At 63.0% G+C, this 25,657-nt stretch overlaps 2 protein-coding genes across 2 annotated transcripts; one reads left to right on the top strand and one right to left on the bottom strand.

The window, feature by feature from the left end:
• The first annotated feature begins 5,626 nt into the window (after positions 1-5,626).
• On the top strand, positions 5,627-18,099 carry LOC142002096 (GRAM domain-containing protein 2A-like). Its single transcript, XM_074977928.1, has 13 exons — positions 5,627-5,735; positions 6,456-6,819; positions 6,998-7,079; positions 9,010-9,079; positions 9,157-9,260; positions 10,201-10,299; positions 10,786-10,857; positions 11,212-11,286; positions 12,058-12,121; positions 12,434-12,502; positions 13,367-13,460; positions 13,898-14,005; positions 16,814-18,099. The coding sequence occupies exons 1-13, from the start codon at positions 5,627-5,629 to the stop codon at positions 16,827-16,829; spliced, it is 1,326 nt and encodes a 441-aa protein (XP_074834029.1). The 3' UTR covers positions 16,830-18,099.
• A 389-nt stretch (positions 18,100-18,488) lies between these two features.
• Positions 18,489-24,382, bottom strand: TEKTIP1 (tektin bundle interacting protein 1). Its single transcript, XM_074978604.1, has 4 exons — positions 24,309-24,382; positions 22,505-22,737; positions 19,237-19,362; positions 18,489-18,749 (listed from the first exon to the last, which is right to left on the bottom strand). The coding sequence occupies exons 1-4, from the start codon at positions 24,380-24,382 to the stop codon at positions 18,607-18,609; spliced, it is 576 nt and encodes a 191-aa protein (XP_074834705.1). The 3' UTR covers positions 18,489-18,606.
• Positions 24,383-25,657: the final 1,275 nt, after the last annotated feature.

The raw sequence follows: 25,657 nt of genomic DNA, 5'->3' as shown, positions 1-25,657 counted from the left end.
GTCTTTGCCCACAAAAGCTTATGCTCCAAAATATCTGTGCGTCTATAAGGTGCCACAGGACCTCTGGTTGTTTTTGAAGATACAGACTAACACGGCTCCCCCTCTGATCCTCATCAGGACAGACTCTGTAGCACCCCCAGCCCCAACCTCTCAGGCAGGAGAAGTGCTAGACAGGCAGGAGGCTGTGTGGGGACAGAGCCTGGGTGGCGCCGGGCCAGGCTATCTGGGGAGGCACAGGCTTCCCCGGCCCATGCTGCCCGCTGCCCACAGGAGTGGGAGTTCCTCCATCCCTGGCCATTTTAAATTGAGCTCAGGTGTCCAAAGAGACCTGCCCCAGGGAGGTTGTTCGGCCCCGTCACAGGGGAGCTCGGATGAGAGGATCACAGTGGTGTCTTTTGGCTTTGGACCGGCCAATGCTCGGCGTGCGTGATGGAGCTGAGCTCCGTCCGGAAGGAGCTTTGTCGAATGACCCCGGGCTCCCTCTGTAAAGGGCTTGGGCAACGTTTCTTCAGCTGAAGAATTTCTCATTGGAAAGATGTCCTTCTGGGAGCAGTTTGCACAGGACATGTGTTTTCACAAATCGTGCCACAGAGTGAAGATTTACAAAGATTTTAGCCACAATGTTAACTGTGGCTCCAGTTTTTGAAATGAGACATTTTTAATTTTTATTTTATGTTTCAGAAGAAAATTTGTGATTTCCAGTGGGAGCAGATCCTGCTCTACAATAAACCCAAGCCTCTTTTTTTTCATACAAAACATCTCATTTTGACAATGACCAGTGGTGAAAAAGGTAGATAAAGTGTCTGATCCTCCTGGGAACACCCCAGCATTACCAGACAAAGTGCACAGGTCAATTAGACCTGTGCCAAAAAAAAAAAGGTGACTTAAAAATGGACTTTCAAAGAATGAGGCTTTTCCTTGCTCCCTGGCTGTTACCTCTCCAGTGCTTCTCTGCGGCCACAAGGGCTAGCAATGACTGTTTTAATTACAAGCTCTGATTCTCACGTGACTCCAGGAGCTGCAGCTTTAAGCAAAGCAGCACTTACAGCTAGACTTGCACACGGCCGAGGCTGTGGCCCAGGGCCAGGGTGTGCTTGATTTGGCAGTTGTTCATTAACGAAAGCACACCTGGTCTCTGCTTTCAGGGCAGGATCTGCTTCTGCAGAAACTGGGAAGTGAGAGCCTGCCACACTCGAGTGAGAGGAATGTGCTGGTGGCAAGTGGGTAAACGTGTTGGTTCTCCGTGGCTGGACCTTTAAAGAAATGGGATTTGGGAGTGCTGACTCCCCACACACTGGCTGGGCTGGTCCCAGGAGCTGGGCCAGGCTGGAGAGGAGGCAGACATCCTGTCCCAGCCAGCTGGGTGGAGGTTGCGGGTGGAGGGGCAGGCACTGAGAGCCAGGGGAGATGCAGGCGCTGGTGCTCAGCTGGGAGCCGGAGCCCAGGGGAGCTGGGACGATGAAGCTGGGAGCTGAGACGGGACGCGACCCCTTGGCAGCCTCAGGGAGGAGGTACAGGGCGTGCGTTGGCTCTGACGGGCTCTGCTCTCACCTGGGGGGGAGGGGGTGCTTTGGCCTGCTTGTGGGATGTGAACGGGGTGGGGGGAAGCAGCATTGGGGCGGGCCCAAGGCCCAGCTGTGAGCACCCCCAATCTGCAGCTTGTCTCCTTAGCTGCCCCTCCCCGGGCTGCCAACACCCACAGCAGCAGTAACACAGGAGAGAGTCCCTCTGGGGCACCCAGCAGCCTGTCCTGCTGAGCCAGGGAGTGCATGGGGGCTGGTGGGGACTGAGCCATAGAAATCCTCGCCCATCGCCGTATGCCAAATCAGTGTCATGGCTGCAACTGGAGCACAGGAGTCCTGTCACCCTCCCCCATGCCCCGTGCCGCTCTAACCACTAAGAAACGCTTCCTCCCAAACTGCCAGCCTAGGGGTTCTGTCTCCAGCGCCGCTCTCTAATTAACAGGCCGCCCAGCCAGAGCTGGGCCCACACCCAAGGTGTCCTGGCTCGCCAGCCTCTGTGCTTACCCACAAACCCCACGCGGCCCAGCTATAAATAGACAGGGCCTGGGCAGTGTGGTGAGGGATGTTCAGATGGGGACGGGGAGGGGGTCAACTCTTCTTATTTTCATGTTTGGCAAAACCAGGATGTTTCCTTCTCGCCCCGCTGGCACTTTGGGTGGAGCTGCAGATGGACGGGGAATATGGCCCATAGCACGGCTGTGCCTTTGGGATGTGCGGGAGGGGCGTGTAGGGTAATCCCAGGGAGAAGGGTGCCAGTGGGAACAAGCACCGTCATTTTGTCTGTGGGGTTCCCTTCCCCACACTCCCAAGGGTTTTAGTGCTGGCTGGTAGCAAATGTGTTTTAACCTCACAACAGGGAACTGAGGCACAGACAAGATTAAGTGACATGCCCAAGGGCACACAGAAAGCTTGTGGCAAGGCTGGGAACTGAACTCAGGTCTTTTAAGTCCCAGGCTCACTCCCTAGTGACTGGACTCAATGTTTTTTTTTTCTCTGAGGGCCCCTGATATTTGAGCTCCAGTTGCTGCTGCATTCCCGTCACGCTGCATACGGACACTGCCAGGAGGCCCAGAGCCTACAGTTCCCAGGGAGTGGCATGGGCTCCTAGCAGCAGTGGGAATGGCCAGGGTTGAACAGCAGGAGCTAATTCTGGCCTGGGGAGGGGTATGGGGGTGATTTTAATAATAGAATCAGAGTCCTAGGGCTGGAAGGGATCTCAGGAGGTCATTGAGTCCAGCCCCCTGCCCAAAGCAGGATCAACCCCAACTAAATCATCCCAGCCAGGCCTTTGTCAAGCCAGGACTTAAAAACCTCTAGGCAACACATTCTAGTGCTTCGCCACCCTCCTGGTGAAATTGTTTTTTCCTCATATCCAACCTACACCTCCCCCTCTGTAACTTCAGACCATTGCTCCTCCTTCTATCATCTGTCTTTACTGAGAACAGCTGCTCTCCAGCCTCTTTAGAGTCCAGATTCAGGAAGTTGAAGGCTGCTATCAAATCACCCCACCCTCTTCTCTTCTGCAGACTAAATAAGACCAAATCCCTCAGCCTCTCCTCATAGGTCATGTGCTCCAGCCCCTTAATCATTTTCATTGCTCTCCGCTGAGCTCACTCCTGTGTGTCCCCATCCTTTCTATACTGGGGGGCCCAGGACTGGACTCATTACTCCAGATGTGGACCCACCAGTGCCGAGTTTCCTCCTGACCTCAATGATTCAAGGTCAGGTGATGCCCTGAAGCCTGGGAGTTGGTCTCCTGTATTTTGCCTTAGAAAGCAAAAATCAAAGGCTCCATAATCTGGTCTGTACTGAGCCTCCTCCAGTTCCATTGCTCTTGGTCAAGGCTTTAGAATCTGCCCTGCTGCAGTGACCATCTGAGACGTAAGAGATTACGCAAACTGAGGCTGCTCTTGCACTGTATTAACTTCTAGTTAGTTACAGTTGTGATGGGTTTGGTCCAGAGAGCCCCTTGGGTCTGTCACTTGGCGGGCTGGTCGTATGACTGAGCCTGCCTCCCTGCCCTCCCGCAGCAAAGGCACAGAGTTGGGGGTCATAGCCCACAACAGAACAACACAGGTACTGAGAGCAGCTAAGCTCTAAGAAGGCTCAGCCACTGGGAGTTGACACCTCACCGAGGTGCACAGCCCCAACGTGACCAGAACCCTAGCTTAAATCCATCTCTTACTCAGAAGTTGTTTCCTGCCCTTATCAGTGAAAGAGAGACATGCACTGCTGTTGTTACCCTGGGAGGTAACAATTATTTACCCTGGGTTTAATGACAAACAAAAGTGATTTTATTAAAGATAAAAAGGAGGATTTAGGTGATTGCAAGTGATAACAGACAGATCAAAGTAGGTGATTAAGATAAATAAAACAAAACACACCAGCTGTGACTAATACTCTCAGAAACTCACTACATGCCATTTCTTCCCGTTATAGGAGTTCTAATCTTCTTGTTTCACAAACTAGGCAGCCTGCTGCCGTGGAGTCAGTTCTGCCCCCTGCCCTCCCTTACATCCTAGGCTTTGTCTTTCATTGGCAATTGAGTGACAAAGCTTTTGTCCATCACTGAGCTTAACTCCTCCCATCCCTACCAAGGACAAAAGCTTTGCCATGCAAGTACTAATGTAACCAGGGCACTAGCAGCAGGAGAGTCCTGGGGTTTACTGTTGGTTTCTGACCTATACATAGTATTTGCCTTTGTGTTCAGTTTCGACCCTTTCATGCCCCTTGGAAAAGTACCACATACAAAATATGTTCCAGTGTCAGGTGACATGGGCAGGACCAGCCAATGTCCAGGAAAAAACAAGACAGCCCTCTGAGACCAAAACTATCCACAGATCAATGTCATGAGCACCAGGCCATTAAGTTCCTGGAGTACCACTAATGGCCTTGACTAGCACACCTGGCTATAGACACCGGTTTCTACTTTTTGTGGCTCACTTTGAATCCAGGAGTGGTAAAGGCGCACACCCAGAATCAGCACATGCCGGGGTTACAAGCTTGTCAAGCACATTTTGCATAAAGCTTATTTAAGTCAGGCAAATTCCTATTCCAAAAATGTATTTCCACAAAGGATATGGGCCAAACTGCTTTAACTCCCCTAGTGGGAGGGGTGCTTCAGGCAAGTGATTAGATGTGGTGAGTTAGCAAGTAAATGAATAAACTCCTTTAAAAATCAAGACAATGCAGCAAAGTGGACCTTGTACGTTTGTTGTGGATGCCGGCGATTTGATCACTTGCTGGTGCTAGTGAGCTGATGGAGAAGCAAAGGGAGCCTCCAGACACCCGGGTTCTTCTCCCAGCTCTGCCTCAGGCCTACTGGGTGATGGTCACCACCCACAGACAGACTCAAACCCTGGGACTGCCGGAGCTTAGCGCCGAGCCTCTACAACAGGGTCACCATTAGATTTTCTAAGGGTCGCCAGCTGGGCAGCTCCAAGCTGCTCGGGGCTCTTTAAGGAGCCATTTGTGGCTTCTGCTGCTGCCTTCGCTTGCTCCTCCGGCTCACAGTGCCTGCCCTGCCTCACTGAAATGGAATGCAAGTCAATTATTTTAACTGCCGGCAGGAGGGATCCAGCCATTAAACCAATTAAATCAGGTCCCACTTCAGTGTGGCAGGGCAGGGAATGGCCCATGCTGCAGATGGGGGAAGGGAGTGGGAGGGCTGGGGGGAGCCATGCAGAGGAGGGGGTGGTGGCTCAGCAAAGAAGCAGCAATGGCAGTGCACTGAGCTTGTCTGGGATAGGTGTGGGGGCGCGTTTTGGGGCTGAGAGGGCTTTAAGCCAGGGTGGGGTGAGGGGGTGCATTTTTCCAGGGGAGAACCTCCCCACAACCCCCATTTTGAATTGACTCGGGTCACACGGTCTTACTGAATTGTCCGAACGGGTCCCTCTCTTGAAAAGATTGGGAACCACTGCTCTACAGGTCGAGCTAAAAGCCAGCTGGTGTTCAGCTAAGGCGGTTGTGGGGACTCATGCTGTCTGTCTCTAAGTGCTCTAGGTCCCACGCCGTGGGACAGCGAACCGCACCCTTAGGTGTGCGGGTTACATGACCTCTCAGTCACCCATGCTGCCCCATGCCTCAGTTTCCCCATCTGTCAAATGCCCTCCATCCTGAAGATCCTTGAGGGCTGCTGGTGGGACGTGCTCTGCGAGGTCTCACAACAGCCTCCTGCTGCAGAGAAGCAGGCTGAGGAGGGGCCTGTGTGGGGTGAGGATCAGCCAGGCGGCAGCAGTGCTGGGATCAGGGCTGTTTGACGCTTTGCCCTCTTTTGGCCGAGGGCTTTCACGTGGCTGGCTGCCCCCCTTACCCTCCGTTGCATCTCCCCAGGCAAATAAGGCTCTCCAGCAGGGGCTCACCTCCCACCACCCTGCCCCTGGGGCCGTCTGATCGGCTGGTCTGGGACTGTCAGGGCTGTGCCGAGTGCAGAAAGCAGGTCCTGCAAAACCTTTAAAAAACCCCTCGCCTGTAAAAGGCTTTGCCTCACAGCCCCCCAAGGCCACCAGGCGGGTAATCGCTGCCACCACGCACCTGAGAAACAAACCCTTGCACCCAGGAAGACACTCTCAGGATGCCTCCCTGTGGGGTACCCGCGAGCGCCTCAGGAGAGAGCTTAGACACAAAGGGCTGTAATGTGGTTGCTGACCCTTCTTTCAGTCTAAGGCATGGCTATGCACAGACCTGGCTCAGGACACAGGGATCAGACCACTGGCCAAAAACAAAAAGCAATTTATTCACAAAACAACGTAAATCATACCAGCTGCAGCACAGAGATCTACTTCCCTGGGATCCAGCTGAGAAGTACAGCTTAAGGGGGAGGAATCAATTCATTAACCAAAGCCACTGGGAAGAGAAAGTCCCCTATGAACACAGCCCTGCCCCAGTAGGACCGGCACAGAAATGCTTCCCCTGGGCATTGCTCTGTGGCAGTGGGCGCCTCGTGCCACAAGGCTCCACCTGTCCTTGGAGTTTCTGCCCACAGGCCCAGGGCTGCACTATCCGTGCCATGGGAGGGAACTGGCTGCAGCCCAGAGCGGCGCCCACTGGCTGGGGAGGGTGGCACGGCTGTCAGCCAGGAGGGAATCACTGTCTGGGAGGGGCAGGGAGGAGGCTTCTTGCTGGGGGCACCCGTCACCACCCTGCTCTCTGCCTGCCCCAGCTGCCTGGGTGACCCCACCGGCACCGGGAGACTCAGGAACAGCAAGAAGAAGATGCTGGAGCCAAAGAAGTGGCAGAGCCTGGAGGAGACGGGAAGTGACGACCCCCAGCCAAGGAGGCATCCCAGCCTCTGCAGGTGAGGCCTGCCCCTCCCCTGGGGGCTTTCCTCCCCCCTGCCTTCCTTCCTCCTGCGCCTCACCAGGGACCACCCCGGAGCCAGCCCAGTGCCTCCCCCAGGCAGCCCCGCTCTGTGGGGGCTCCCGTCCCTGCCCAGGGCTCTTCCTCACTCACCTGCAGCCTCTGGTGCCTTCCAGGTCAAAGACCTACGACCTGTGCTTCTCCAAAGAGCCCGAGCAGGAGCCCCCCCCGGCCAGGCAGAGGGCTGCCTCGTCCTCTGTGAGTCCCCCTCTCCCACAGCTGGGGAGGGCACAAGGGGCGCTGATGTGGGGGCTGGGATAGGTGGGGGGTTGGGAAGGGGCCCAGGAGCAGAGGACTGGGAGGGGCACTGGGTGTTGGAGTTTCCATGGGAAGTGGGGGTTAGGATGGGCACCAAGACAGGGAGTTGGGCTGGGTGCCGGGGTAGGGGTTGGGAGGGGGCTGGGTGCCAGGGTGGGGGGTTGGGAGGGTGCGGGGGAGCTGGGTGCCAGGGTGGGGGTTGGGATGGGGTTGGGGGGTTGGGGGCTGGGGCGGGAGTTGTGTGGGGCTAGGGGGCTGGGTGCGGGATGGTGGTTGGGAGGGTGCAGGGGAGCTGGGTGGTGGGGTGGGAATTGGGAAGATGCTGAGGGGCTGGGTGCTGGGTGGGGGATTGGGAGGGGGCTGGGGGGCTGGGTGCAGGGTGGGGATTGGGAGGGGGCCGGGGGGCTGGGTGCTGGGGTGGGGATTGGGAGGGGGCCGGGGGGCTGGGTGGGGATTGGGAGGGTGTGGGGGGAGGTGGGTGCTGGGGTGGGGGTTGGGAGGGGGCTGGGCGGCTGGGTGCTGGGGTGGGGATTGGGAGGGTGCGGGGGAGCTGGGTGGTGGGGTGGGGGTTGGGAGGGGGCTGGGGGGCTGGGGGGGGATTGGGATGGTGCAGGGGAGCTGGGTGCTGGGGTGGGGGGTTGGGAGGGGGCTGGGCGGCTGGGTGCTGGGGTGGGGATTGGGAGGGGGCCGGGGGGCTGGGTGCAGGGTGGGGATTGGGAAGATGCTGAGGGGCTGGGTGAGGGATGGGGATTGGGATGGTGCAGGGGAGGTGGGTGCTGGGGTGGGGGTTGGGAGGGGGCTGGGGGGCTGGGTGCAGGGTGGGGATTGGGAGGGTGCGGGGGAGCTGGGTGGTGGGGTGGGAATTGGGAAGATGCTGAGGGGCTGGGTGCTGGGGTGGGGGTTGGGGTGGGAGTTGGGAGGATGCTGAGGGGCTGAGTGCCGGGGTGGGAGTTGGGAGGATGCTGAGGGGCTGAGTGCCAGAGTGGGGACTGGGAGGGTGCGGGGCAGCTGGGTGCTGGGGTGGGGGGTTGGGAGGGGGCTGGGCGGCTGGGTGCTGGGGTGGGGATTGGGAGGGGGCCGGGGGGCTGGGTGCAGGGTGGGGATTGGGAAGATGCTGAGGGGCTGGGTGAGGGATGGGGATTGGGATGGTGCAGGGGAGGTGGGTGCTGGGGTGGGGGTTGGGAGGGGGCTGGGGGGCTGGGTGCAGGGTGGGGATTGGGAGGGTGCGGGGGAGCTGGGTGGTGGGGTGGGAGTTGGGAGGATGCTGAGGGGCTGGGTGCTGGGGTGGGGGTTGGGAGGGGGCTGGGCAGCTGGGTGCTGGGGTGGGGACTGGGAGGGTGCGGGGCAGCTGGGTGCCGGGGTGGGGGTTGGGAGGGTGCGGGGCAGCTGGGTGCCAGGGTGGGGGTTGGGAGGGTGCGGGGCAGCTGGGTGCCAGGGTGGGGGTTGGGAGGGTGCAGGGGAGCTGGGTGCCGGGGAGGGGGAGCAGGCTGAGTACTGGGAGCTGGCGTGCCGGCCTGGATGTTATTAGCTGGGTGCCAGGGCAGGGAGGTGCCATCGCTTCGCCAGGGTGCGGCATGAGCAGGGGCTGTGCCTGGTGCTGGAGCACTGCTCTCCAGGGGCTGGCAGCATGGGGCAGCTCCCTGGGCAGACTCGGGCCAGCCCCACATGCCCACACAGCCCCCCAGCTGTGCCCCCATCACACCCACCCGGCTCCTCCCTGCCCCGCTCGCCAGGGCCAGTCCCGGTGCCAGGGCACAGCTTGCGAGGGGCTCTGGGCAGCTCAGCAGAGACCTGGGGCCCAGCCGGGTGGGGGTGGGGGTGGGGGTGGGGGCTCGTTCGCCCCCTCACCCTGCCCTGGCTCTCTCCCCAGCTCGCCAAGCGCCTGGCCAGCTACCACAAGGCCTTCAAGGAGATCCCGGAGGAGGAGACCCTGCTGGACAGTGAGTGATGCCCCGACCATCCCCCCACTTCCCGGCTCGCCCCGCCCCCCACTCACCCGATCGCTCCTCACCCACAGGTGTCTCCTGCGCCTGGCAGAGGGAAGTGCCCTACCGCGGGCGCCTCTACATCTCCCCCAACTACGTCAGCTTCCACTGCAGCCTGCTGCTGCGGGAGGTCAAGGTAGAGCTCCCGCGCTGCCCCACGGCCCCTCCTGGGGAGGGGGACTGGCGGAGCGGGGTGGGGAGGGCGGGGGAGGGGTGGGGTGGCCGTACAAAACTGGGGTGGGATCGGTGCTTTGTGGGGGAGAGGGGAGAGGGGGAGGAAGTGGGATGTGAGCGGGGGAGGGGTAGGCTGAGGAAGGTGGGGGAGGGGTGAGTTGTGTGGGAGAGGAGTGAAATGTGTGTGGGGGAGGGGTAGGCTGAGGAAGGTGGGGGAGGGGTGAGTTGTGTGGAAGAGGAGTGAGATGTGTGTGGGGGGAGGGGTAGGCTGAGGAAGGTGTGGGGGTGAGCTGTGTAGGGGAGGAGTGAGATGTGGGGGGAGGGTGAGCTGGGGAAGGTGGGGGAGGGGTGAGCTGTGTGGGGGAGGAGTGAGATGTGTGTGGGGGAGGGGTAGGCTGAGGAAGGTGTGGGGGTGAGCTGTGTAGGGGAGGAGTGAGATGTGGCGGGAGGGTGAGCTGGGGAAGGTGAGGGAGGGGTGAGCTGTGTGGGGGAGGAGTGAAATGTGTGTGGGGGAGGGGTGGGCTGTGCGCAGGGGATGCACTCGCAAGGGCTGGGCTATATGGGGGGGGCGGTTAGCTCTGCTCCTCCAGCCCCTGAGGCAGTGCTGCCCTCCCTGGGGGAAGCCAGCTGTGGTGCCGTTTGCTTGTCCCCAGGCGCTGCCAGAAGGACCCGGGGGGGTAACAGCTGAGCCAGGGAGGCTGGAGGAGGCTGTTCCTAGCCCCGACGCCAGCCTGGCCCAGCTGCCACAGCCCGGCTCCCCCGGCACCCCCAGGGGCTCCTGCCACCCCCCTGCCCCCGGCACGCATGGCCCTGGCCCTGGCCCTGGACTGGCGGCCTGTGCCCGGAGCGGGCGAGGTGGCGCGAGCGAAGGCCCGTCACCGGCTGCCTCCTCTCACCTGCAGGTGGTGCTGCCCGTCTCCTGCATCGCCGCCCTCAAGAAGGCCAACACGGCACTGCTGGTGCCCAACGCCCTCAGCATCCGCACCACGGAGGGCGAGAAGGTGAGAGCAGAGGGCGAGGCCATGGAAGGGCCCCACCCCCCGGCACCAGGGCAGCGTGAGCCCCGAGCCCAGCGCAGACAGGGCAGTGCCCCCCATGGCACCGGGGCAGTGTGAGCCCTGAGCCCAGCGCAGACAGGGCAGTGCCCCCCATGGCACCGGGGCAGTGTGAGCCCTGAGCCCAGTGCAGACAGGGCAGTGCCCCCCATGGCACCGGGGCAGCGTGAGCCCTGAGCCCAGCGCAGACAGGGCAGTGCCCCCCATGGCACTGGGGCAGTGTGAGCCCCGCTGGGCAGGGTTGGGCGATTGCAGCAGAGGGGCTGGTGGGCTCGATTGACGCGCTGAACAGCCCGAGGTGCCCTGGGACCAGCCCGGGGCAGAGCTAGCCTTTGAGTGGGGTGCGCAGCGGGTGGAGGCGGCGGCGGGAGGGTGAGCTGGGCACTCCCCGGGCATCGGCCAATGCCGTTCCCTCTTGCTCTCCTCCTGCAGTTTCTCTTTGTCTCGCTGCGGAGCCGGGAGGCCACGTACAAGCTGCTGCGCTCGGTCTGCAAACACCTGCAGGTTGGCAAAGTGCTGCAGGCGCGTGGGATGGGACCCCTCTGGCTGTGGGGCTGAGCTGCTCGGGCACCGCTGTTTATGCAGGCCCAGTCCAACCTGCCCCATGCCAGGCCTGGGCTCCCCTTACGAGTGCAGCTCTGCCAATGCCTCTCAGTGCCCTCCACCAGCCCTGGGCTCCCCCCAAACTCACACTGGGCTGATGGCCTAACCCCCCTGACCACGCCCCCGGCTGTCCAGACAATGCAGTGCCGGGGGTGCCCACCTGGAGCTGGCGGTGCTGGAGCTGGCTGCAGCCAGGCATGGTCATGCTGCCCGCCACAGCTGCCCTGGGCTCACTCTTCTGTGCTCCTCACCCAGGACGGGAGCACGAGCAGCAGCCTGCCAGCCTCGCCTGCCAACGCCATCTGCGACCAGCTCTGCGAAAAGGCCCTGGTGAGGGTGAGAGCCGTTGGGATCCAGGGTGGGGTGGGGGGCACAGGCTGTGGGAACCAAGCAGAGGGGGTGGTGCCGCTATTAGCAACCAGAGCTTCGTGAGGGTGGGGCCGGCTGCTCCAGGTCACGGACCGTGCCCAGCGCTCTGCCTGGCGTGTGCAGAGGCTGGCCTGCGATGCCAGGCAACCCAGTGCCTGGTGTGTGACCTGTGTGTGCCTGCAGCTGCCTGTGGTGCCAGCTGGCCCAGCACCCGCTGAGCGCCAGTGGCTGCTTGGCTCCAGGGGCTGGGCTGTTCCAGGCTGGCCATGGTGCCCAGCCCCGGGCTCTGGCTTGGGGCACAGCAGTCCCTGCCCCAGGTCAGCCGAAAGGGGTGGCAGCAGTGCCTCCTTCAGCCAGGCTCAGAGTGGGGCAGGGCTGGTCCATGGCCTCTGGCCACTCCCCGACAGGGCCCCACATGCCTGTCTCTGCAGGGTAGTGACTCACTCGGGGCGCAGGCAGCAGGCAGGTGCCCTGGCACCCATGGAGCTGGGTGGGGGGTCAATGCCCAGGCTGAGGGGCAAAACGTCTGGCCGGGGGGTTGTGTGACAGTCAAGGCGCTGAGCGAGGTTAGAACGAGGAGCTGAGCATCGCTGCTCTGAGCAGCCGGCCCTGAGACTCCGAGGGGGGCAGGAAGGGGAGGGGGGTGTGCTGGGGGGCTGGGGGAGGCAGAGCCCACAAGCCATGAGGAGGGGCTCTGGGGCCCCTTTGTGACCTGCAGTGTTTCCCTTCCAGACCTCGAGCCAGTCGGACCTGGAGCAGAACTGCACCGAGGCTGACAGCCTCCAGCCCCAGCCAGGTGAGCAGGGGCTCGGCCAGACCCAGAGCCACCCCCAACACACTCCCCGCAGCCTGTGTGCCAACGAGCCCTGGGGCAGCCTTCCTCCTCCATTCAGGGCCCCATCCTGCACCCTCAGCCCACAGCCGAGTGTCTCAGGACTCCTGCAACAGCCACGCTGCACCAGCTCCCGGCTCCCTGGCAGGATGGAGCCCCCAGAGGCAGGCAGAACACGCCATGCCGGGCCCACAAGTCCCAGCCCCCCAGCCTCCCTGGGGGCAGCATCTGGGCAGGTTGTGGGCAGGGCCAGTGACTGTGTCCTGCTGTGTGCAGACGGGCTGGGCCCGACCCGGAGCCGAAAGGATGGGGGTCCGGAGATGACAGCGCCGAGCATGAGCGAAGGTGAGGGGCATTAAGTGCTGGGCCGGCTCAGGGTGGGGGGCCCCAGCCCCGGCCCTGGCCCTGGCGCAAGCCCTCTGCCTGCTCTTCTGAGGTTGTGTGTCCTGACTCGAGGGATCCTCCCCGGACCAGGATGTGGGGCCCCCCCGCAGCCATTCAGTGCAGTGTGCCCCACTCATGCCCTGGGCAGCGGGGCAGCGAGGGAGCGAGCTGCACTGTCCTGGCTGCTAAGCCCCTGGCCCAGCTGGGCCTAGTGGGCCCCAGAGGTGCCCCCCAGCTGCACACTTGTCCGTGGTGTTTGCCACCCGGGTGTTGGCGCTGCCCCTCCTGCCGGGCCGGCCCCAGGCTCGGGGCTCAGCACAGGCACCCCAGCCTGACGCCAGGGCAGAACTGGGCCTCTGGCAGGTGCAGGGTGGCTCCCCTCCCTGGGCTGGGACCTGGCGCAGTGTGCGCACACCAGCTGGAGGAGGGCATCCCTGGGGGCTGCAGGGACAGGCTGCCCGGCCCAGACGCCCTCTGGCCTGGCTCCAAAACATCATGAGCTGCAGGGTGTGGCTGCCGCAGGGGCTCGGGAGGGCAGCGGGAGAGGGGTGCTGGGTGTGTGCGCAGTGGGAGCTCCAGGGGTTGTGTGGTGGGGACTCTGGATGTGTGTGTGTTGTGCAGTGGGGACTTGGTGGGGGGGGTGTGCGTGTGCAGTGTGAGCTCCAGGGTGTGCATGTGCAGCGGGGGCTCGGGGCGGTTGTGCAGCGGGGGTTCGGGGGGGGGTTGGGCAGCGGGGGGTCTCCCCAGTCCCTCCCAGGGTAGCTAAAGGACTGCAGCCCTCCCCTCCCCCACGTGGCCGCGCCTGACGGCTGCTTCTCCCTGCAGGAGGGGCACCGCCGGGGAGGAAGACGAAGAAGCCCAGGGGCTGGGCCTTGCACCTGAGCACCCTCAATGTCGTCATCCTCATCTACCTGCTGCTGTGAGTTGGGCCATCTGGGGCGCCCCCAGCACACGGCAGGGCCCCGGCGCCAGCACCCGTGGGCTCAGCCCGCTGCTCCTGGCATGGGGGGACGTGGTTGTGGTGAGGGATACACATGATGCTGTCCTGTCCTGCGCGCCAAAGCCCCACCCGGCTTAGGGCTGCTGCCCACAGCTCCCTCCCTGCAGCCCCCCAGCGTGATGGGCACCAGCCCCCAGTGCAGAGAGCAGCGCCTGGGGGCAGCGGGCAGAGCCGTGCTGTACCGTGCAGGAGCTCAGGGCTGCGGGGCTCACGGCATCACACAAGCGCAGCTCTGCCGCCTGCTCTGGCTCTTGCCCACGCCCGTAGGTGGCTTGTCCTGTTTGCCAGCCAGGCTCGGGCGAATGCCCCCTCGGCTCAGGCCGGCCTGGCTTCCCGCTCACACCCCCTCTCCCCAGGGTGCTGCTCTTGCTGGTATCCTCGGGGTACATCGGCCTGCGAATCGTGGCACTGGAGCAGCAGCTGATGTCAATGGGGGCCTGGCCAGAGCTCGACCGGCAGCACCAGTGAGTACTGGGGCCCCGCAGGGGAGCTGGGCAAGGGGAGAACCAGCCAGTGGGAGGGGCACCGCGTGAGCCAAGGGACAACCCCCATGTAATGCTGGACGCTGTCCCTAGCCCAGCTGAGAGGGCCAATCCAGGGCAAACCACCAGCAGCCCACCACCGGGGATCCTCCACAGTAAGGTGCCAAGCCCGTCACACAGCACTTCTGCCACCGCTCTGGCCAGCAAGAAGTCACACACGCCATCCCTCAGCCGCCAGCTGCTCCTGCACCGCAGCCAGTCCCCTCCTCCCACCCACGAGAGGGTCTGAAAGCCTCCCCCAAGCACGACAGGCCCTTCCAGTCCCCAAGGACCAGCCACATCCCCAGCTCAACGTGCACCTCAGAGCTCACCGGAAAGTGCACGCTGGGCCGGTCCTGTCGAGTCTAACAGCTAAAGGTGAATTCATGAAAAGGACGAATACGGTGAGAGTAAAACAGTCAAAGCAATCCAGCTACGCACACCCATCACAAAGGGCTTGGTGCACTGGGGGAAGAAGCTGCTGTTGTAAAAGGCTCTGGAGACACCCTTTGCTAGGAGGGGTCAGCGATCCGTCTGGGCTCGGTTCGTAGCAGAGTGGCTCTGGAAGTGATGTGCTGGACTGAATACCAGAGGGAGGAACCTCAGGGTCCCCTTTATCCCCTGGCCCACGTGGAGGGAATTCCATTGTTCCGCTCTGCGTGGAGGCCCGTCTGAGATGGAGCCTGGCGCACAAGCAGGTCACCTGTCCATGTCCTTTCTGGGCACTCTGCCACTGCCTGTCTGCTGGGTTACATGTTCACAGCCAGATTCCTGAGATGTGGGCTGGAGACCGATAAGGTGTTTTCTCTGCCAAGCCCGGCTTCGCCTGACGAGGCACCTTTCACAGTAGGCTGGCGCGCCACCTACCAGGGTCTCCCAGAAACTAACATTTCAAATGCAAGCCCAGAGCCAATGTTCATAACTCCACATAAGAAAATGATGCAAACATACGAGCAACAGAGAGGGAGCCGTGCTCGTCTGTGTGCTATGAAAACAAACAAGCAGGCCAGTAGCACTAAAGCTTAACAACATAATTGATTAGGTGGTGAGCTTCTGTGGGGCTAACCCCCTCCTGCAGGCAGGCTAGCCCCCGCCAACACTCACCACCTACTCAATTCTTTGGCTGGGCTTTAAAGCGCTACTGGACTGCTTTTTGTTTTGAAACATAGAAGCAGCGGAAACAGACTCAGCTTCCAATAGACACCTCGCTTGGCACAAGGTTTGATGCAAACCTAGGAGAGTGTTTGCAGAGACCCATGGAACCCCAGGGCTGGATGGGACCTCAGGAGGTCATTTAGTCCAGCCCCCTGACGAAAGCAGGATCAACCCCAACTAAGTCATCCCACCCAGGCCTTTGTCAAGCTGGGACTTAAACCTCTAGGGGTGGAGCTTCCATGTTTATCTTAAAATCCAATAACGTTACACACAGACCAGCCCCTCCCCCTCCCTGGATAGGGGTTCTCTTTGTATCAGTGGGGAAACTGAGGCACCATGTGCCAAAGTGTCTTCTGCCCCCCCGTCTGGGATGGACTCAGGAATAAAGCGCAGGCTCCAGGCCCCTGTTGTCACATGGAGGGACTCAGCAAAGGGGCTGTGTCACTGGCCGTGCTGGGATGCGAGACCCCTGGAGCACTGAGCCTTAACCTTGCTCAGCTGATGCGGGGGGGTGGCTATTTCCGCACCCGCCAGCTCCTGCAGGCCTCTCTGGGACACAGCCCCACCCCTCACCAGGCCCAGGGCCGGCCCTGCAGGGCTGAGGTCCCAGCGTCTGGGGGGAGGACTATTTTCCAGGGTGCTAAGCACTGCCCTGGGTGAAAGCTCAGCAAAGGGGGCAGGACTCTGGGTGCCATGGAGGTGATGCAGTCAAGCACGGAACCCCGGTGTCCGACTCCCCACCCGATGGCCACGCGGGGTGGGAGCTGGTAACTCAGCACTCCCCGGCTTGGGGCCACAGGCTGCCCCCTTCACGCTCCTTTCAGCGGGGGCACGTGGGGACCGATGAGGCCCCAGCTACAGAGCAGGTGGCTTCCTGCCTCGGCATCCCCCTCCAGTGCCACGGCCCCACTCCAGGTGCAATTCACAAGCTGGCTGGGGCTAGCGGGGGTCACCGGCTCACCCAAGCGGCATGTAGGGAAACAAAAGGCAGGGTGTACCCAGAGCCCCCAGCCTGCTGAGCTGTCCCCCACCGCTGTGCCAACTGGGGGGGCTCCTCACCTCCCACAGCAGCCCCCCCATTGGGGGACAGTTCTCAATGGCTGTGGGGGCAGGGCCCTGGGGGCAGAACACAGTGCTGGGGCAGTGATGAATCAGGGGCTGAGCAGTTAGCCCCCTGCGGGTGGCAAGGCTGGGCCCTGCCCCATGGCCGTCCAGCCACGGGTGGTGCCCGGTGAGCAGCTGGCAGAGGGATAGTGCCATGGTCCCAGGCTGGCAGGCTCCAGCGCCCTGCTCCATGGGGCTGCAGGCCCAGCCCCAGCAGGTGCTTCGCATGCCTCAGCTGCAGCCAGGCCGTGGGTTACTCTGCAGGGTCCCAGCCCTGAGCCCGGCAGGCTGGGCCAACCTGCGGCATGAAGGGTGGAGTTGCTGGGGGGGTGCTGCAATTCCTTGTGATTACTGAGGGAGGGCTGAGGGGCTGAACCCAGGCCAGGCGCCCAGCCCTAGGCACCGAGCCAGCCTGTCCTCTAACCATGCTACAGCTGCTGTAGTCGGCCCCACGCACAGCATCCTAACAAGCTCGCTCTCCTTTACACACAGCTACAAGACCACCTGAAGGCGGGAGGTGCCAGACTGCACCCAGTGCCCGGTGTTCTGCTGGCAGACGCCCCTGCTCCAACCCAGGGCCTGGACTTCCAAGGCCAAGCAGCCCCGAGGCTGGGCGCTGAGCTGGGCAGGGGATTAACCGACCAGGCCTGGCCAGGCCCGGCTCTGCTTGGGTTCGCGGCAGCCAGAGCAGCGTGGGTGCTGATGCAGAGGGCGAGTGGGACTCCTGCGCCAGGCCAGGCTGATACCCACGTGCCTTAAAGAGCCCTCGAAGCTGTGGTTAGTGGGGCCCAGCGCTCCCCATGCAGCCGCCTGCTCACATCCTCAGCTGGGAGGCCGCAGGGCCCGAACTGCACGGAACCTGCAGACCCTCAACGGCCCTGGGCCGGCGCCTAGAGCCAAAGGAAACGGGGCTTTTGCACTGGGCCAGGAGAGGACGTGTCCCTACTTCAGCAGCACAGCGGGGGTGGGAGCGCTGACCCAGCCCCAGGCTTCCCAGGGCAGGAGGACCCTGGTCCCCTCTACCTGTCCCCTGGGCGTCCCACTCCTCCCGAACTGAGCACCCGCCTCCCGCTGCGGCCTGAGCCAGGCTGGCCGGTTCCCTCCAGGCCCAGGCGGCTGCTGTCTGACTCCAGGCACCCAGCGGGGGCGGAAATTCACCTCAGGGCCCCTGCAGGAGATGGGGCTGCTGAGCTCTTTGGGCTCCTGGCACTGCTGGGCCCTGCCCTGGCTGCTGCGAGGCTGGGGGCAGAGCTGGGCCGTGCATTGGGGTCAGTTACAGCCATGGGGCAGCGACAGAGCACTGAACTAGGGGGGGCCTCGGTTCAGCACCCTGGGTCCAGCCAGCTTCTCGGGCCACACCAGGGCACCACCCAGCCTGCGCCAGCAGCCGGCAGGAGGCTCCAGCTCCGCCTCGCAGCCAGGAGCCGTGGCCGGCCGAGCCCCCACTGCCCTGCTCGGAACTCAGCTGGGCACAGGCGCTGCCGGCGGGCCGTGTGCTGCAGGCTGGCACTCAGGTGCAGGCAGGGGCTGGGCACTGCCACCCATGGCCCATGCCCAGCTGGGCAGTGAGCCTGCCCCGAGTTTAACCAGTGGGATGCTCCAATGTCTGCAGCCAGGCTCCAGGCCAGAGGGCTTGTGGGGCGGCGGGGGGGAATGAGGAGTGAGGAGCCCGGGAGGGGGGGCCACGAGTCGCTTCTGCCCCCTCCCCCATCTCTCCCCCAGAGCATCACTGTAGTGGCACCTCCAGCCTGAGCCAGCAGTGCTGGGCACAGAGGTTGGCTCGGGCCAGGGAGCAGTGGGGTCAGCTCCTGGTTCCTGCAGAGAGGGGTCAGGGAACAGGGCCAGGCTGCAGCCATGAGCCCAGCTGCCCTGGCAGAAGAGCTCTGGGGCCGGGGGGAGGAGAGGGGGCTCTGGGTGGGCCCTGCCCCACTGTGCAGCACAAGCTGCAGCCGCTGCTCCTGCCCCAGGGCCGCTGGAACAGGAACAAAGCCAGGGAGGGATGGGGAGCCCAGCCCTGGGCAAGGCCCCCACCAAGGAAGAACAGCGCTGCCAAGCCTGGGGGGCTGGAGCCCTGGATGCAGGGTCAGCCATGCCCCCTCCCAGCCCCACCCCGGGCCAGAGCCGGCCCCACTACAGCTAGGTACCTGGGCAGCCCTGGGCACTGAGGGCTGCTGGGCTCCCTGCAGCTGGACACCTGGGGCAGCTGACCCCCCCGCCCCCCCCCAGCCCTGCCCCCGCTGCCCCGCACAGAGGCGGCCTGGGCAGAGCCTGCAGCACAGCAGGGTTTACTGGCGGGTCGAAGGCTGGCAGTGCAGCAGCGGCCAGGTGCGCAGGTCCTGGGTGGTGAAGGCCGGCAGGTGGGCAGCCAGGCAGGGGACGTACCCGGCGTGGCCCCTCAGCTCCAGGCTGCAGCGGTTGCGGTTGACGACTGGTGAGATACAGATGAAGGGAACAATGCTGAGAGATAGCAGAGCCCTTCCCCCAACCCCAACGCTGCTGGGCCCGTCAGACGCCCCCCCCCCCAGCACCCAGGCCAAGGCGCAGGTAGGTCTCCTCCCTGCTGGGGCAGGGGCAGGCAAGGGCCACATGCCCAGGTCGTGCTGTGCCTGCGGGAGAGCCAGGCCTGCAAGCCACGGCCAGACTCAGCCATGGCCTCCCAGCGAGAGGCCAGGGCACTGGACTTGGGGGGCCAGGCTGCCTCCCCTACACACAGGCCTTCACCCGCAGCCCCCGGCGCAAGAGGGCCAGAGCAAGAGGGGGGAGGAAAACCATTTGCCTGGGGGGGCAGGTCCTTGCCTGGCAGCCCCTCCTCGCGTGGGTGGGACTGGGAGTGGGGGAGATGGAGGAGACCCAGGGGCAGCCCCAGGCCCTTATGGCCTCGGAGTCAGGGAGCCGCTATACCTGCAGGCACTCACCGTACTCCTTCCCTAGCACTGGCTTGTCTTGCCACACAAAGGCCCCCCACCGGGTCCTGGGTTCCAAGTACTGAGCAGGGACCACGGGGTCGTACCACGAGACCTCCCGCAGGCGCTGGGCGTAGGCTGGTAGCAGAGGAAGCACAGCAGAGTCAGTGGGCAGGGAGGCGGCAGGGAAGGACCAGCTCACTCCAGCCAGTTATCCAGGGGCGAGCGCCTCGTTATTTACCACCCGACCTCAGGCAACGCTGGCTGGGCTGAATCACCACAGCTCTGATCCTTGTAACCGGACAAACTCAGAGCCTCACCGAGGTTGTGTGTGTGGCACGGGGGGGTGGGGGGGGGCTGATCAGGCACCAGCATGTGCCAAGTGTGACATTTTACACCAGTGCATTGCAGAATACGGGTTCTAAATGCCTAGAAAAATAAATGCCCCTGGGCCTGTCCCCGCTGCCTCTGCTCGTCAGTTACCTGAAGCCTGAGTTCTCCAAACCCACCCAGAGTTACCTGGGCCAGGGCCCCGCCCATGAAATTTCAGCCCCAGAGGAGGTCCAGGCCAGGAGGTCGCAGATGAGTGACATGCAATTGATTTCAGAGCTGAGCCTGCAGCCCCCGGGGGAGGCCAGATGCCCTGGAGAGGGAGAAGCTGCAGAGTGGGGAGCTGTGGGGGGCCATAAAAACAGCGGCAAGGGAGTCCGCAGCCCCTGCATCGCAGGAGGCCAGCAGCCTGGCTGCTTTCACACCGCACCCGCTCAGCGCAGCTCTTCAGCATTGACCCAGCCGTGCTGACTTGCTACCAGTTCTGGGCCTCGGTGCCCGGGGGCCCTCCAAAACGGAGGCCCCCCCAGTGCCCTGTCTGCCTGCACAGCTGTCTGGCCCTTTCCAGCTGCTGCCCTGGCAAAGAACTTGACTGCCCCCTGCTGGGCTGTCGGTGCATTGCACAGACCCACCCCACCCCCGTGCCCAGTCCCCACCATGCCCCCCAGGGCCCTGGCCTGTTCCCACAAGAGGTGGATACGCAGAAGCAGCACCAGGCATGACTCATGCAGAGCGTCATGGCCGCGACTAGCTCCAGTTTCCCACCGGCTTGGGGCACCCTCGAACCTGCCCCCAGCTGCCGCCTGCAGCGTCGCTTGTACCCATCACTGCCTTGACGCTGCCGGTGGGAATCCGGCCCTGGCACCAGCAGCTCTGGTGCAAGCCCCAGCCCCAGCCCCAGCCCCGCGAGGGCCAGCACACACGTGTGCAGCTAGAGCAGGGGCACTGCCTGCCGGGGAATCAAGGCCAGCGCCAGACTCTGCTCTGGGCCGTGCTGCTCGAAGCCATGTGTCACACTGGCCCACGTCCGGCTGTCGTCTGCCCTTTGGCACCTCCTTGTTCTGTCTGTCCGGCACCCAGGACAGAGAGTTCCTCGGCGCTATCTCACGCGTGTCCCCCCCACCCGCATTGCACCTTGACATTGCCACACTGCTCCCCCCCACAGGAGGCTGGAGGGGGAAAGCAGCCGTGCAACAAATGTGCACCAGCTCCTCCTCCGCGCTCTGTGAGACGCTCCAGGAAACCGCAGCCGATTGCCCCGTTGCTCCGACCCTGGCACGGGCACTCGGTGAGTGCAGGACAGGGTGAAAGCTGAGCGGCCTGCAGCCAGTGGTATGCAGCCGGCTGGCCCCACAATCGTGTAGTGCGTGTGTTGGGGCTGGTCCCCCATGTGTTTAACACACCTTTAGCCCCGGAGTGTTTTCATGAGCCTTGTGCCCGGGGCACCTGCGACTGCAAGAAAAAGCCGAAGCGGCAAAGGGCAGGTCTAGGGTGCTGGGCGCCTGGGCTCGCACTGAGGGCCGCAAGCACGCATGCGCTGGGACCCAGTGAAGGGGGTGTGCCCAGAAGCCAAAGGGGAGCAGGGGCCCAGCTGTTCCCAGCCCCAGAACGTGAGGCTGCTTGGAGACTCGCTGCTACAGGGTTTTGTTGCAATGTAGACATGCCTCCGGCAGCCTGGTCCATGACTGCAGTATCTTTGCGCCAGGGGCTGTACACACAGCTGGTCCCTGGCCGCCCTAGGCCTCAGCAGAAACTTTTGGAAAGGAGGACTGGTTGAGGTTTCATTTCACTTGGTGCCCAGTGTCCTCCAAATGTGGCTTAAGGCCAATACAAATGAGATGCCAGTTGTGAGCAGCGGAGAGCAGAAAGCTTTCACACCAGCGTCTGCTTAAGCCCTGGCTCTCGGGTGAGCTGCACTGCAGCGATGCCCAGGCCCAGCTGGGCAGCCAGTGTGGGGAGCACATTTCGAGTGACCAGCGTGAAAGAAAGATTTACGTTTTCTTAGCACTTCCCCAGCCCTTTGCATCTCTCAGGGCTGGACAGAGATTGTGCTTCATCACTCCCGTGGCTGGTAGCTCTTGCCTCCTTCCGTGGGTAGGGAAACTGAGGCACTGAACCAGGACCTGCTTAAGTCACATGGTCAATCTGAGCAGAGGTGGAGAGGGAACCCTGCCACAGTGCCCCATGCCTGCGCTCTCACAGAGCCCCTCGCTTTCCACGCACAGAGGGGAGAGCATTTGATTTTGCCCTGGAGTGGTCGTGTAGCTAGATGGAGCACAGTCGAGAGAGCAGGAAGGGAGAGCGCAGGGTGTGTGTCTCCAAGGGTCTCTTCTCTGCTATGTGGGACTGAGCTCCCTGAGTAGGTGGGAGCAGCCACCCGCCCACCCAGCCCCCGTGTCCTCACTGGTGCTGCCTCTCCGAGCGCAGAGCTAGGCCAGCAAGGGCTGACCAGTGAGTGGGGCCCTTGACAACCGTCTTGCTCCCCTTGCCCCAGGGCCGGCTTTCCCTGTGGGAGGAGCTAGGGAGGCTGGGGGCGGCCCCTGATTCTCCACACTGCTCTGCATAGGGGGGAACCCCTGCTCTCCCTCCCCAGCACTGGGCCTGGCTGCAGTGAGGCTAGGACTGTTTGACTGCAGGGGCTGGCTGGAGCCAGCTGCTGCCACCCACGGGACAGGTGCTGGAAGCGGGCGGCCGGCACCCAGCCCCCGGGGAGGCATTCTGACAGCTGCTGCCCACACAGGGCGATGACCCCGGTGGCTTGCAAGGGGCATGCACAGGATGCGTGCGGGCAACAGCAACAGTGAGGGCAGCTGCTGGTTTTAATGGCTGCAGGGCCTTTGCAGCAAACGGTGCTGCAGCTGTGCATGGCATGAGCCACCAGCATCAAAGGCACTCCCGGTCCCCATCCCCATCCCCATCCCCACGCCCGGCCCCAGCCCCACCTCCTTACCCGGGGGCAAGGTCTTCCGCTCCCTGCGGGCGTGGGACTGGGACCAGCAGTGAAAGGCCTCGCGGCTGATGGGGTTGGTGAGTGTGTACCAGGCGCCGCGATTGTCCCCGTTGGTCAGCCCCGTGTACCAGGTCTGGGGGGCGGCGTCTCGCCCCATGGGGCTGCACTTCCAGCGCGTGGCCTGCTTGAGGCTGGGGGCATTGCGGGGCCCAGGCAGCGTGAGGTACTCGTCGCTGCAGGCAGAGAGCAGCATCAGGGAGGGCTGGCACAGCCGGCGGGGCAGGGAGGAGATGCCTGTTCCTGCTCCTGCTCCAGGGAGCGCAGGGCCAGGGTGCTGGGGCAGAGATAGCTTGGACTGGGGGCAGGGCTCAGTGAGCTGGGAGAGGAGCTTGGAGAAAGCCTCTTCCCCCTGTAGTAGAGAGCGGGAGCCCCCAGTGCCAGGCACAGCGTGGGGTCACACTGCACACGTGTGTGCGCACACACACACACACAGAGGTCCCAGCGCAGCGTGGGGGTCGCATTGCGCACACACACACACACACATCCCAGCGCAGCACGGGGGTTGCACTGCACACGTGTGCACACACACATACACGGGTCCCAGCGCAGCGCAGGGATCGCACTGCACACGTGTGCACATACACATGTGAGCAGGTACCAGGACAGCGCAGGGGTCACACTGCACACGTGTGCACACACACATGTGCGCAGGTCCCAGGACAGCGCAGGGGTCACACTGCACACGTGTGCACATACACGCACGCGGGGGTCCCAGCGCAGTGTGGGGTCGCACTGCACGTGTGCGTGCACACACACTCACGCACAGGTCCCAGCACAGCGCAGGGTCACACTGAACACTTGTGCACACACACACACACGCACAGGTCCCAGCACAGCGCAGGGTCACACTGCACGTGTGCACACACACACACACACGGGTCCCAGCACAGCGCAGGGTCACACTGCACGTGTGCACACACACACACGCACAGGTCCCAGCACAGCGCAGGGTCACACTGCACCTGTGTGCGCGCACACACACACGCACAGGTCCCAGCACAGCGCAGGGTCACACTGCACGTGTGCACACACACACACACACGGGTCCCAGCACAGCGCAGGGTCACACTGCACGTGTGCACACACACACACGCACAGGTCCCAGCACAGCGCAGGGTCACACTGCACCTGTGTGCGCGCACACACACACACACGGGTCCCAGCACAGCGCGGAGTCACGGGCACACGCGCACACACACACACACACACACACACACACGGGTCCCAGCACAGCACAGGGTCGCACTGCACACGTCTGCGTGCGCGCACACACACAGACACGCGTGGGTCCCAGCACAGCGCGGGGTCACACTGCACACACACTTGCTCCTCCCCAAGGTGGCAAAGGCAGCCTGGCAGCTGCGCGTGGGAGCTGGGAGATTTGCGTGGCGGGGGACAGGAGAGCCCAGTGGGATGCAGTGAGGGGAGAACAGCTGACAGTGCTGGGCAGAGAAGCCCGTGGGTTTCAGGACTGCGTCCCAGCCCCACAGAAGGATGTGTTTACTTCTGGCCCCCGGCTCGGGGGCCGGGCACAGAGGCTGTGCTGCTCACTCTCAGATCCTGCAGCATTCTGGGAGCACAGCAACTCCCTGTTCTACAGCTGGGCAAACTGAGGCCCAGGGAAGCAAAGTGACAAAGCTGGGACTGGGACTCAGGAGGACCTGGCTCCCGCTGCCGCCAGTGGCCAAGGGGTGCAGGGTATGACGAGAGCCAGGGACCCACGCTGGACCTGGGAGGCTCTCACCTGTACAAGGGGGTTGGGAAGTCTGTCTCCAGAGTCCCCTGAGGGACATAGGGTCGGTCTGCCTCCAAATCCATTCCTCTGTGCCTGACCTCGGCCAGGCCACACTGCCCCCAGCCGGGCTGCTGCCACGTCACTGCTGCTGCCAGCCAAGCTCCCAGGCCACTGTTCCCCAACACAAAGCCTGGCAACCTGTGCCTAGCAACCAGGCAGGCTCAGTGCAGCCTGTGGGAGTGAATCTGGACCATCCCTCCTGGGGGACTGGAAGGTTTTCCTCTGGCTCCTCTCGGGGCCTCTGTGCAGCACGAAGTGGGTGACCTGAGATGGGATCTGGCCAGAGCCTACTTCAGCCCCCCCAGGTAACAAGAGGCTTTAATCCACTGTCAGAGGGCACCTGTTGTGGCTTGGAGCTGCAGCCACCCAGCACAGACCCCTGCAGCTGCTGAGTCACCCCGGCCCTTGCCACAGGCAGCACCTCAGCCGCCCCAGGCTGGGAGATCAGACCTGTACCAGCCTGGGTTACGCCCTTGGTGGGCAAACTCGCTCAGTCCCTCCCCTAGGGATGCGCCCGGCCAGCCGCTGGCGGAGTGGGAACGTTGCTGGGACGAAACATGGCACCTAAACGGGGATCAGCGCATGGAGCGCGAGCGCCGCTGGGGTGAAGTCACGTGTGCTGCAGAAGGGGGGCGCCAAGAGCCCAATCCACAGGGAACCCGGCCTGTGGAGCTGGAGAGCGGGATCTGCTGGCAGTGCGGGAGCAGGGCCGAGGTGATCGGATTCCAGGACCAAGAAAGCCAGCAGGAGAGCCCGAAGTGGAATGGGACCGAGAGACATGGTGCTGCACGTCCCTGCTGTGGGCACAGCATGGCAAAGAGGCGGAATCCAACCGCACCCCATGGAGACCCTCGAACAGTGGCGGCTGTGTGGAGAGCAGGACCGGGGATCGATGCTGGGAGCGTGACAGGTGCTGGACTCCGACTGGCTGGGCCCTGGCACCAGAACAGGAGCGGCCCCGAGTGCAGGCTTGGCCCTGGAGATGCACTGAGGGGCATAGGCCTGTCTGGACCAGGGACTGGAGGTTCACCAGGATCAGGAGGTTCCCACACTGGCCAGTACGTGTCAGGCACCAAGGAAGGGCCGATGAGCACCAGCTCTCCTCTGGGTGAGTCCAGCATGGGGCTCAGTGCATGTGATACAGGAGCATCAGGGTCGTCACGGGCCCCAGGGTCAGTGGGTGCTGCCTGTGGCGAAGGTGTTGGGGTGAACCAAGTGGGTGCTGACCACTGGGACATGTTGGAGGCACGGGCCAGGGAGCGAGAGCGGGGCTGTGTCAGAAGGTTTGGGGAGCACCA

Source organism: Carettochelys insculpta, chromosome 27 (assembly GCF_033958435.1).
Source record: "Carettochelys insculpta isolate YL-2023 chromosome 27, ASM3395843v1, whole genome shotgun sequence".
NCBI classification, from domain to species: Eukaryota; Metazoa; Chordata; order Testudines; family Carettochelyidae; genus Carettochelys; species Carettochelys insculpta.
Note: the sequence above shows the minus strand (reverse complement) of the source record. Positions and strands in the feature narration are given on the sequence as shown.